Below are 12,974 nucleotides of genomic sequence, written 5' to 3'. Positions count from 1 at the left end.
TTCCAATGCCTCTCCTGTCAGAGCAGGAAAAGCAGCAACATCTTGGACGGATTTGAGCAGAACTCTTTGATTTAGCTCTGCTCTCAGAGGGTCTGCGGGGCCGGCTCGCAGAGGCACGTGGAATCTGGCCTGGTTGCAGGTCTCCGTCTGGATGTCGTCGCTGGGAGCCCTTTTATCTAAGGACAGTCACACTGGTAGAGCCCCCCGCCCCCCGCCCACCCCCCGCTGGGCAGCCTCAACCCCTCCCCCACCCCTTTCCCCGCTCCCCAGCAACCTCAGCCCCCAGTGGTGCTGGAGAAGTGACTTCAGGCAGCCAGACAGGGGACTTTCTGGGGTTCACCCATGCCCTGGGACCCTGGGCCACCTCCACCAGCCTGGAGAGGGGGCTCCCTCCATCCTGGGGGCCGTGCGGCTCTCCACGGCTTCTCCCAGCACGTTCTCCAATGGTGGGCGCTCAAGGCCGGCGGTCAGCGCTGGTGTGACCTCAGAAGCGGACAGACACCGCAGCAGAATCCAGGGCCTGGCGTGCAGAAGTCCCCACTGGGTGGCATCTGCCGGACCCGCGGCCCTTTGGGCGGTGCAGACATCACAAGGTGTGCGAATGGCTCTAAATGTTTAATAACTCCCCTGAGAGCCCTTCCTCTACAGTGAGCCAGCCCCCACCGGCCCTGAGACCTGGCCGACCAACCAGGCCCCATCTACAAGAACATGTCTCGAACCTGCCCCCATCGGAGTGCTTCCGTCCACACACGCTCACCCACACTCACTTCTCTTCTTCACCCCATACTCACCCCTCCCTCCAGAGTCTCCATGGAGGCTCTCACACCCCACTGGGGCACCTCGGCGCCCCTGCACGGGTCGAGGCAGTGCACTGGCGCTGGCCTGGCGGGTGCTGCACCTCGGCCTGCAGCGCCCCGTGGCTGCCCACGGATCCTCCGGTGTTAATCAAACCCAGTCCAGAACGCAACTGCAGCTCGCTCCTTGTTCTGGGATGAAATGTGCAAAGCACAGACCATATCATTAACATAAAGCTTCCAGAAATAAGGCCCCTTTCCAGACAGACTGTATTAATTGCACCAAGCTTCCACAGCGAGGGTGGTCCAGTCCACGGCGTCCCATTGGACGGCCCGGTTTTAAAAACCAACGCAAATGAACACTGGGATATAGTAGAAGGAGGGGGAAACGATGGTTAAACCCTCCTATTTACTTACAGGTATTCTTTTATCTTTATTGTCCCTTTAACCCAAGCCAAGAAACCCCCACCTGGTTACACAGCACAGCAAGCAGGCTCTCGGCAGAAAAGTAAATTGAATTTAACTTTACAGGACGGCCCTGTGATTTCAGCAGATACCAGTGACAGCAGCTGACTCCTTCCATTAAACCCGAACACTCCACTTCCCCGAGCTGGGGTCCTGTGTCGTCTTACATGCACCCTTGAGCTCCACCAAACTCATGTATTAATCAGGGTGGCTGCTGACCATTGGCGGCTTTTAGATACGCAGCCAAGGCTCTCGCTTCCTTCTCTACCTCCCAAGGCTGGTGGGGGATCTGCCGCTCAGAACGCAGCCTCGGGGTCCGGCTTGAAGGAAGAGTCCACGCGGTGCCAGACACGGACGACGCCGTGTTCTGAAGCCCATCTGCTCACGCGTGAGTCGCGATGTCTACAGGGTTCGTTCGGCACGGGGCACAGCTCTCCACTCCTGACCTATGGCCTCATGCAGTCCTCCAAACAGTCCTTCAGAGCCTGCACCACCCCCATGTTGCAGGTGGGGAAACGGAGGAAAGGGGCAGGAAATGACTTCCCCAAGGTCACACCTCTCCAAGGTCACACTCTCCAAGGTCACACCGCCATGCGGCACAGAGCGGCCTTCACCCAGGGTCTGACACACTCTCGTGTCTGCCTCTGAATCATAGACGCCTCCAGGGCACGCTCCCCAAGCCCCAGGCCCAGCCAGCCACAGTAACTGTAACTGAAAGGACTAAATGACCCACTTCAGAGATCAATATAAGGAGCCCCGTTTCTAACTGTAACATGAATATCACAGCTATGTAGGGTGTCCCCCAACAATGTATACACACACTTTGAACCATTATAAAGGCCATGTTTATTCAAATACATTTCATTTTCAAAACTGAGCTATCAGCTCTTCAAATCTGTGTACATTTTGGGGGGCACCCTGTATATGTACGTGTATGTGTATATATATATATTTTTTTAGAAGGGGAAAATGAGGCTCAGAGTGGGGGGGGCAGGGGTCACTTGTTCGAGGTCACCAGCCAGGTACAGGAAGGGCCAGGACCACAGCCTGAACCTCTGGACTCCACGGGAGGCCTGGGGAAGTCCCTACGTGGAATTTCTCAGGAAAATCTTCATTTCTAGGAACGCCTGGACTCGGCTGCCCGTTATCTCAGCGAGTCAAAGAGCAACGGATGCACAGGGGTCAGAGAAGTCCCTTCCCCGACCCTGACCACCAGAAAGGGGGCTGGGTTGGGGTCCTGGGAGACGGGGCTTGTGGGTGCCGCCAGCCCGAGAGGCACACAGCACCATGCCTGTGCGGTCTTCTCCCCCAGGAAATCACACCCTTCCATAAAGAGCTGCGAGCCTGTTCCCGGGCAGGCAATTAACCTGCGCGAAACACGGTTACACCGGGGTTTTCCGTATTAATTTGAAGAGAGAGGTTCAGTGCGTCCAGATCCGGAAAGGGACAAGACAGAGTGCGGCCGGCGGCCCCTTCCCCCCTGCACAGAGGCCTGCCTCCTCCTGACGGGGAGCTGGGAATGTAATGACTCCATTGCAGCTGCTAATTAAACAGGCACTAAACACACTGAAGCAAACAGCCGGGTGCCGGGGGCAGAAGCTACAGAGGGACAAACACCACAGGAACGGGATATTTGCAGGTTGAAATTCATCGGAAAATACGGTGGTGCGACCTGGCACAGCTGATTCATGGGGACCCGGCGATGAAAGGGGACAGTGCTGGGAGTCGGGATGGAGTGCTGGAGGCTGAGAGCGGGCCCCTGGGGTCAGGAGGAGCGGTCCCAGGGACGACCCCAGGCACAGACACCCCACTGCCATCAACTCTGGGGGCTGCTCCGGTCTCTGAGTCCTCATAGCATCGAGCTATAAAGCCCGAGAAGGCCTCACACTGAGGAGGCAATGCCAAAGATGGAACAGGTGCTGGCTGAGCAGCCCAGGATCAAATCCCACCTCTGCTCCTCCATCCCCTTTAAAGGGATGTACAGTCCCCTTCCGGCTCCTCCCACCACCGCCAGACTACAAGCAGCGGGAGGGCAGGGACCCCTCGCCTGATTCCGCCTGGGTTGCACAGTGTCTACAAACTAGGTGCCCAAGAAATGGCGTTTTGTGGAGGAATGGATGCGTAAATGAATGAGTGAATGAATGAATGAATGAATGAGAGCTGTGAGCCCTCAATGTCTCTGAGCCTCATTCTCTCATCTGTAAAGTGGGGAGGGGAGTGAACCTACCTAAGGCTGCTGTGAGGATTAAACTCAAGAATGCACACAAAGTGCCTAGAACAAGGCAGCAAACAGTAGGCCCTCTATGCACAGCCCTTACAAGGAAGCAGGTGGCACCGCGGCTGTGAGCAGGTGTGTGAGGAACATCCCCCGGATGTAGGCAGAGGCATGTGACTCAGTAGGCAGAGGGTAGCCTTGTCAGGAGGCATCCTGCTGACAAATTCCAGGTCCCCAACCTTGGCCCAGCCACCCCGCCCAAGGCTTTACTTCCCCGTCTGCACAATGGGGATGGAACAGCTCCCGCACAGCACAGCTGCTTCTCGGAAGAGCTGGAGCCGACAGAGGGTTAAGCAGAGCCCTGAGCGCAGAGAAGATGGTGTGTCTGCACCACAGAACTTGACGGAGTCCAGTCATAAACATTGGGCTGATCTCTGAGAGCTCGCCCCACCCCTACCCCGCAGTGGCTGCAAGGCCCGCAGCACTCATTACAGGAAGCCATGAGAGCAGGGCAGCCGCCCAGACAGCGCAGGCACCAGAGCACAGACCTACGGGCTGGGACAGGAGCCCCAGTCACCCTGGACACCAGGCCCACGTGACTTCTATGCGAACCCCACCCAGGCGATTCTTCTTGGTGCGATCAAGGCATAACCCAGTCCCTATGATGCCACCATGTGTCAGAGGGGATGCTGCGAAGGCTACCTCGCCAGCAGCAAGGCCCAGCGAGCACTTGACCCTGGAGCTGGGCCGCCTGTGGCCCTCCACAGAGATGGGGCTCCAGCAGGGACCCTCCCTGGGAACAGCTTCAACTAAAAGCAAACCCTGCCCAATAAAATCACCTTCCTTCCACCACCCACGTCAAGAGAAATCCTGCATGTGTCCCCGCTCTGCGCCCACCCTCTCCTCTCCCGCCTGGGAACCGGACAGCAGGTGCGCCCACCACCTGGGGTGTGTCGGCATCCTGGCTCCCGAGGCTGCGATGTGCTGCACACCAGGCAGGCGGCCGAGAAGCCGCACACAGCCCGAGAGGCACACGGCGCACACACCAGGGCCCAGGCCAGAAAAGGAGGTGGCCTTCTGTTTGGGGACTGGGGGTGGGGAGGGGGTTGGTGGTTGTAATGGTGGCCAGGTTGAGTCACCACCTCACTGCCCCTGTGTGCCCATCTGTAAAATGGGCAGCCTCGTCAACCGAAAGCCAGGCGCACAGTAGGTGCTCAGCCCCTCAGTAAACACATGGCCCTGCCCCAGCCCCCTAAGACCCCCCTGAAATCCCCCTGAAAGGCTCCTTTAAAGTACTTTTTCCCCTCAAAGTTAATGGGCAACACATTCTCACAAAGAGAAACGCGTTTTGGACGGCTTGGCAATGTACACAGACAACCACCACGGAATCTTCTCCTGGCCATGTCTGGAGTGGGGCAGTGGCTGGGGCGGGAAAGGGGTGGCAGTGGCGAGGGCAGAAGAAAACCTCAGATGTTAAGCGTTATCCAATTAAGCTTTAGCTAAACAGCCCAACGAGATGGAATTTGGAGGCTGGGGCGCATTCTGGGAGACTCTCAGAATGGGCGGAGGCGTGGGGACCTCCTGACCCATGGGGACCAGGCACTGGTGCTCAGTTCTGTCGGCATCCTTCACCACTCCCCCTGGAGCCCCCCCGAAAATGCCTTTTGGGGCAGGGGCTGCACGGCCCCCCTGGGTCCCCACCTTGCCCCGGCCCACCTGGGAGAGGCAGCTGCTAGCTCTGCCAGGGTGCACCCCACCACCCCCGGGAGCCCGCCCCCCCACCGCGGCGTCTGTTACCTGACAACTGACACTGACATCCAAAAGGAGCCTCCATGTGCCCCTCACCCTGAGTCCCGTCACCCGAGGCCGGGCGCGCGCTGCAGCACGGCAGGGGGAAGCAGGGCGGCAGAGCGCCCAGGGCGCGCAGAGGTGAGGTGATCACGGATGTGTGAGGGTGGGAGGAGGAGGCAGCTATGGGGGCCATCGCGGGCAGCTGGGCAGGCCTGCACGGCCCTGGAGAAAAAACAATAGAAAAGACTGGTCAGTCGGGCCCTGGACTGTACACGGGGCTCGGGGCGCAGAACAGGGGCCCGGGGCAGAGGGCTGCAGGCCCCCCTCCCGGGGTGCCAGGCCCCGCAGGGAAGACCACCGGGGCACAGGCAGGGGCCTGGGGGTGCTACTTCCACAGCTGCCAGGTTGGGCTGTCTTAGGGCCAGGCTCCCCTCCCCGAGGGCCTAATGCAGGGAGCTGTCAGGGTGCCCACTCCCAGGTAGGTCCTCCTATGGGAGGGGGGCTTCTGAAGTGCTGGGGAGCGGGCACCATTGGGCATCTGTTCCCAAAAATCTGGGCCACCACCCACCCTGGGAAACTCCAGGCCACCGCTTGCTCTATCGGATGGCTGTCTGGACAGGCCCGGCCTCCCCCAGTCCATCTCGGAGCGCCGGGCGCCGGTTAGCCTCCAGCCTGGCGAATGGCCAGCTGGTGCCGCCCTGCAGCCCGAGGCCCTCCTCAGCGACCCACGCCCCCAGGCCTTTCAGAGGCTTTGAACACCCCCAAGAGAACCCTGGCACTGCCCAGCACCCCTCCTCACGCCTCCCTGGTCCGATGGCCACGACGCAGGGCCAGGGGCCTGCCTCGCCTCAGCTCCCCGGCACGGCCTGCATTTGATTTGGCCGTTTATCTTAAATGGCTAAGAGACCACCAGGGCAAAACATTTGTGTGAAGCCCTTGCCAAAACCACAAGTGAAGAAGCCCAAATTCCCTGGGTGAATAATTGAGCGGGGAAGCATCAGAGAGACAAAAAGAAAACGTCAACAACACGACAGGCAGCTGGGCCCTGGGCCGGCTCTGCCAGGGAGGCCGCCCGACGCTGCTCACCGCCCCACACAGGTCTGCACGGCGGGGGTGGGGGTGGGGGGGGGGCGTCTGCCCACGCCACGGCCCCACGTGGAATCCTCCATCCAGAGAGCCACAGGGCCCTGCAAACCCACTGCGAGCCAGGAGCCACAGTGTTCACCGCCCGTGAGTTTCCCAACATGCCCTGGGGTGATGAGGCCTACGATACCCATTGCACAGACCAGGAAACTGATGACGTGGCCCCAGAAAGCTGTACACACCAGCAGCCTGGTTGCCTGGCTGCGGAACCGGGGTGCTTTGTCTGTAACCCAGGACTGGAGGGGCATCGGGGCATTTAAGAAGACCTGCCAATGTCCTGCCGGGAGGTCAGAGCTAACCCCAGCCACCTGGCCCCTCTGGGCCACGGAAGACCTCCCACCAGGCTATGCCCAGGGCCCCGGGATGCTTCTGAGCTCAAGGCCCAGGAAGGGTGTGGCGAGGGCCCCATACGCAGTTCCAGCCACAGATGCCGAGCAGAAGGCAATGCCCCAGATTCCAGACAGGCCCCAGGGAGGGTCGGCACTTGAGGCCAGTGCCACCTGCCCCCTCCTAGAAGCCTGCCCCGGCCAGTCCTGGCCTGAGAACCCATCCACTACGGAGGCCTTGCCTACAGACCCAGGGCGGCTCTGCACCACCCGTGGCTGTGACAGCAGCTTTGAGCGAAACACCGACCACAGCCACCCGCTCAGCAGGGAAGATCATCCCCGTCCCACGGGGAGGCGGAGGCTCAGGGAGGTTGGGAACCCGAACCCAGTTGCGTCTCTGAAGTCTGGAGGTGCCCTGCAGTGGGGTGGAGTGATGGGGCGGCCCTGGATCCTGAAAGGGAGGGGCTGTGGGGGGAAGGGGAGCTGGAGGGTCTGTGGGCTCAGCCAGGCCATCAGAGGTTGCAAAGGAGCAAACGTGGGTGGGTCCCCAGGTTCTGGGTGAGGCCACAGCATTTCCCAGGGCTGAGAAAACCAGCAGAGCCCCCGGTGCTGGTGGCACTGCCCAAGGCGGAACAAGCAGAACCTGTGCCTCCGTGGTTGGAAGGAAGGACCACAGGACAGTCCAGCCACACTCTCTCCTTCTGGGAAGGTCAGGCTCAGGCCCGAGTCAGGAAGGGTCCAGCCATCCTCACTCAGGGGGTGGGGGCTGGGCTGCCCCTGGGGGACCTCAGCACCTCATTAGGAATCTCCCCTAGCCAAGTCCACCTGCTCCTAGGTGGAGGCGGGCTCCACCGAGCCAGGGCAGGGGCCAGCAAGGCGAGGGGCTCCCAATCCTGACCTGCCTGCAGAGAACCCCTGCTTGGGGGGGGGGGGGGCGCGCGCGGGGCTGGTCACCACTGGAGCAGTGTAAGCCTGCCCAAGGGTGCGGCTCCAGAAGTCCTGGCCTGAAGCTGGGGCAGAAGCCCAAGGTGCTGAAAGGAGCTGCCTACTGTATGATCGCACGTGTGGGGAGAGTCCAGGACAGGCAAATCCAGGGAGAGCCCTGGACAGGGGGCGGGGAGGGGCGTGAGAGGGTCGCGGCGGGGTTGCTTTCGGGAGAATGAAAAGGTTCTGGCATTAGATAGTGGTGATGGCTGCCCAACACGGTGACTACACTCAAAACCACGACTCATACCCCTTGAAAGGGTTAAAATGGTGAATTTTTTGTTCTATGAATCTTATCTCCATTTTCTTCTAAAGGCCAACTGTCTCTGGCTTCGTTGCCCATCCCAGGCCACCTCCCAGCTCTGGTTCCTTCTCAAGGAAAGCGTGTCTGCCTTCAAAGGTGCAGCCAGCGCCCGGCCAGTGTTGCTCAGTGGTTGAGCATCGACCAGTGGACCAAGAGGTCACAGTTTGATTCCCAGTTGGGGCACGTGCCCTGGTGTCGGGCTCGGGCCCCAGGACGGGGCATGCAGGAGGCAGCCGATCCATGATGTTTCTCTCTCGTCGATGTTTCTATCTCTCAATCTCTCTCCCTCCCTCTCTCTCTAAAAATCAACAGAAAACACATTTTTAAAAAAATAAAGTGCAGCCAAGGGACCCAGAACCCGTGACAGAGCACTCAGACCCTGTGACCAGAGGCTGACACGTGCACAGGAAGCCAGGAGCTCAGAGAGATGCTGCCTGGGAGCCCGAGACCTGGGTTCTGATCTCACCTCTGCCATTTCTCTCTCCTCTGCCATTTCCTGGGTGAGTCACTTCTCAGACTCCCGCCTTTAAAGGACAGTCCGGACATGCCTGGCCGGAACAGAGCTTCTAGTGAACACGCAATAACTGTCACCCTGTTCGTTTATATTATGCATCCATTCATTTCTTCATTCATTTATTTATTTTCCTTTCTGGAACTCCCTCCCCCCCTCCCCATGGAAAGGCACCCTAGGGATCCCTGTAGGAAAAAAAAATTTCTTTGGAGGTCTCGGCGGGTTCCCCGCTGGATCCGGACCAGACGCACGTGTGCGGTGGTATGTGGCAGAGGGACGCCGAGACGCCATCCCGGCTTTACCGGGATCCAGGCGGCTTAAAAATAAACCCCTGGCTGGCTGGCCTGCTTACCGTGGAAGCTCACTTTCATTAGGGAAAGAGAAATAAACAGTGAATACATATATCATCTCATTTAAGCCCAGCAGCCGCCCGAGGAAGTCAGTAGCATACCCCCCCCCCCCCCACCAATGAGGAAACCGAGGCTGGGTGCCCAGCACCGCACGGCCCAGGGGCATCGGCAACTCACTCTGTGCGTCTGCACAAAGAGGCACGAAAATGCCCAAGCAGAAACCCCAAAACGTTTCTTAAGCTCCCCATCAGGGTGTAAGGTAATTTTTAATGCATCGTTCCGAGGGGGGTGTAACCCGCTCTCCCTTCAGGAGGGGCCCTGCAGATGGTGTGGCTTCGTTCCTCGCACATGCGCACGTCCCCGGCTCGCACACACGCGCACACACCCACCCACCAGCGCGTGGAGACACAAAAACCCTCCTGGGAACGCGGGGCCGGTTTTGAGGGGAATGGAGCCTTTCCCAAGGCTGAATCCTCGGGCGACCCTCCCACGTGGGTGGGAGGGTGACAGATCCCAGCCAGGAGACGGGCTCTGGACTACACTGTGCAGATGTATATTTTTCTCCCTACCGGTGCCTTTCCATGGATACATTTTTTAAAGCCAAGAACTCCTACTGATAGTGCAAAAATGAGTCACAGACCCAGGAGGGCGACAGACAGACAGACAGGGAGCCAGCGCCTGCGAGTGAGGGCCACTGGCAAGGAAACCTGACAATCCCGCGCCCCTCCCCCCATGCCAAGACATTAATTCTCACAAGTCGGAGAAAATTACTATGCATGAATGCAAAAAGCATGATCAGGAGTAATTAACATGGCTTCATATGCAAATTTTATTAATGCAGAAGTACAAAGTCATTATGCAAATGAAACTTACGTCAACTCTCTTGACAAATATTCATCGCTGAGGCTCAAGTTTCTCCCTCTTCATTTATTTATTTATTTATTTTTTCCTCTCCCCCCCCCCCCTTTTTCTTTTTCCTGGGTTTTTTTGTTTTTGTTTTTGTTTTTTTTAGGGGCCTAGGTAGTGCTGCTGGCCGCTTTGGCAGCAGCCAGCCAGCCACAGGACTGTGTGACAAGTTTGCAGTTGCTTTTCAACCAGAGAAATTTATTCTTGCATTGTTGATTTTTTTTTTTTTTTTTTTTTTTTTTTTTTGGTCGTTGGCAGGTAAGAAACAGCTCATAGGAGAAGGGAAAAAATAAAAAAATAAAAAAGCTCTGGGCAGCCGGCAGCCAATCAAAACGCCAGAGCCTGTAATGAGGGCGATTGATGGCTGTTTGGCTTTTACTGCAGGGTAATGAGGAGGGGGAAAAATATGAATATTCATGAGACTGTGCTCCTGCCTTTGATGATTAAAGAAATTTTTAATATTCAAATAAGCGCTTGCCAAGTGATTAACAAAGAACATGCACGCAGAAATATGGAAATGGGAGCCGGGAAGATGTGGGAGTGGAACAGGCTGCAGGAAAGGCAGCCTCAAATTTCATAAACAAGATAGGCAGATAACCCAGTTAGCACGCGGGCAAATAAAAACATTTCTTTCGGATCGCTTAAATATTTTGCCAGCTACTTTGTCTTAAGGATGATAAAAATGCTATGTATTAAGGGGGTGGGGCAGGCAGCGACGACGGGGAGAGGGAGCAATCACAGGAAGTCAAAGGCGCTGCTCACATTGAAGGATCATTATCCAAGTTCCAGCCCACCTCCCCCCACCTGACGGGAAATCAGGACCCTTTTTCCGGTTTTGCTAGAGAGAGAAGCGGGAGGGAAGCCAGCTCAGGCTTGAAAACCCAAGGCCGGCCAGTTTGGGGTGGTCATTTGTTGCTTCTAGGAGGGGACTGGAGGACAGTGACCGTGGCTAGAGGGAGAGAGGTGTGATTTGGGGGTCCCCAATCTGGAGAGCTCAGCACCTCCCTGGTCGAAACACATAAAGAAGGTGGTCCCAGGGGGAAAGGGGTGCATGTCAAGAAGCTAAAAGGACTCAGACTTCGGCGAGGGGCCCGGCGTGGCCATCTCAGGGCCAACCCCGGGGGACCGGCTGACACCAAGGAAAAGTGCCTCTGCGGCCGTGGCCCCGTTCGCCGCCTGCTCGGCCGCAGGACCCTGCTTAACAGCTCCGGCGTGTTCACATGGAAGCACATAATAACAGCATTAGCCGGCAAAACGACCCCGCGGTTAAAATACATCTAATTAGCGGCCGATGACATCCATTTTGGCAATTTCCTCTTTGAAAGAAGCGGAGTGCCACCTCAAATGAGACGGCGTAGGTACTCACCAGACAGGTCCCAGCCCTAACCCATCATCTGTCTCCCTTGCCCTTTTGGGGGGACGGGGGTGTAGGGGCAGGGCTGTGGCTGAGACAGCAGGAACAGAGAGGAAGGGTCCTAAGGCATCTTTGTTACTCAATTTCAGGGCAGCAAGGGTCCTGTGTGTGTGTGTGGGAGGAGGTCCTCAAATAATAAATTCCTTCCCTCTACAGGTATTATTTCACCTTTTTCTTAGTTTTTAATTGCCAAGGTCTGGGAACCAGCAAAGCCTGGAACTTGTTTTTCACTTCATTATAAATGTATATCCTCGTCATAAAACAAAGCAGACAGGGAATGCAAGCATTTCAGTGAACAGCGAAAGTCACCGTGGAAACCTGTAAGCCGGGGACGGGGGGAAGGGAGGGCAGGCCCAGAGGGTACTGCATGGCTCAGCTCCTGGCACCAAGCGTTTGGGGGACCAAAAAGTCCTCTGTGGGGAGCTAAGGCTCCCCCAGTCCCACTTCCAACTTCTCCTTCTAAATCAGGCGCCCATCACCGGTCTCTGGGTCCCTGGCTGCCATGGGTTGGGGTTTGGGGGTTCACGTGTAACTGTCCCTTAAAGGAGGAGCCATGGGAAGGGGAAATGGGGTTCACAGGGTTTGCACAGCTATGTTTAAAGATTTCCTTCAGGCCGTTCCATGGGAGACATGAAAACATGGTTCAAATCCACATTTAGCCGGTCCCGGGCTGCCTGTTGAAAACACAGCCCTTTCGGTGGCCTGGGCTGACAGGCTGCCCTCACCACCTGGGCCTGGCTGGCTGGGGGCACCGAGGGAGGGCAGGGCTTCCAGAGCGACCACCCGACCACCCGACCACCCGGAGACCCCCATGCCTGCCTTCCCGTCCCTCCCAGCACCTGAGCCAGGCCCCTCCTCTGGGTGCCTCCCCGCCCGCCCACCCCGCACTCTGGAATCTGTCAAGGGTGAGTCACCGCCTCCACTACTTTTGCTCCCCAGCCTGCTGTCATTTCATGCACCCCAGAAAGGGAGAGGCGAGGCCAAGAACAATATGCCCCCAACACCACCAAGCCCGCCTTCCCCCTCCCACCAGGGCTCAGGCAATGTCCTCCCCGCAGCTGCGCCTCACGGTGGGAAGGAGTGCAGGCCACCTCTGCACCAGGCCCGAAAGCACAGGTGCCCGTGGCTGCCAACCCCAACTTCCCCAAGATGCAGCCGCCAAGTCCTCTGGAGCAGCACGTCCCCTTTCTGCAGCCCGAGCCGAGGGTCGGTGGGGTTTTAGCACAAGTCCCAAGTCCCCGTCCCTCTGTGGCCCCGCCCAGCGAGGTGGCAGCGAGCACTTCGGGGCCTGCTGGGAGGAAGGCTGTGTCCAAACCTCCTCCCGACCTACTCGGGGGAAGTGGAGGGAGCTGACCGCCTGAGCCAGCCCTCCGGGGAAACATGAGCTCCGTCTCTCTCCTGGTGCGTGCCGGGCTCGCGGGGAAATCCCTGGGGCTCTCCACTGGGAATGCCAATGAACAGAACTCCTCCTGCTCCAGCCGGACGCCAAGGCCTTCCACCCTGGCTTCGGGACCCCCCCACAGGAACAGATCTGAGTCCTCTGGGGTGACCTCAGCAGGTGGGCCCCCGGATCCACAGCCCCGATCCTGGAATGGGCAGGCCTGGGACAACAGGTGAAACCATGTGTTTCACTCGTCAGGAAACTGTGTGCATGCTCACCTGTTACACAGAGATTACACACATGTGCACACGCATACACACGCACGTGTCAGCAGTGTGGGCAGGGCACAGTGTGTGTTCCCATCCCCAGGAAGCTACAGAGGCCAAGGGC

General features: G+C 58.1%; 1 protein-coding gene across 3 annotated transcripts in view; it reads right to left on the bottom strand.

Moving 5' to 3' along the window:
• BCL11B (BAF chromatin remodeling complex subunit BCL11B) overlaps window positions 1-12,974 on the bottom strand; it is a 91,261-nt gene that overhangs the window by 46,825 nt on the left and 31,462 nt on the right. For 2 of the 3 annotated variants that reach the window (XM_036317405.1, XM_036317426.1), the window contains one exon: window positions 5,272-5,487. The exons of the other annotated variant lie outside the window; for it this stretch is intronic. In XM_036317405.1, coding sequence (XP_036173298.1) covers window positions 5,272-5,487 — 216 coding nt within the window. The remainder of the gene's footprint in view (window positions 1-5,271; window positions 5,488-12,974) is intronic. 3 annotated transcript variants of the gene reach the window in all.

Source organism: Myotis myotis, unplaced genomic scaffold, assembly GCF_014108235.1.
Source record: "Myotis myotis isolate mMyoMyo1 unplaced genomic scaffold, mMyoMyo1.p scaffold_m19_p_1, whole genome shotgun sequence".
Classification (NCBI taxonomy): domain Eukaryota; kingdom Metazoa; phylum Chordata; class Mammalia; order Chiroptera; family Vespertilionidae; genus Myotis; species Myotis myotis.
The sequence above is the reverse complement of the archived record's forward strand: the minus strand, read 5'-3'. Positions and strand labels throughout refer to the sequence as shown.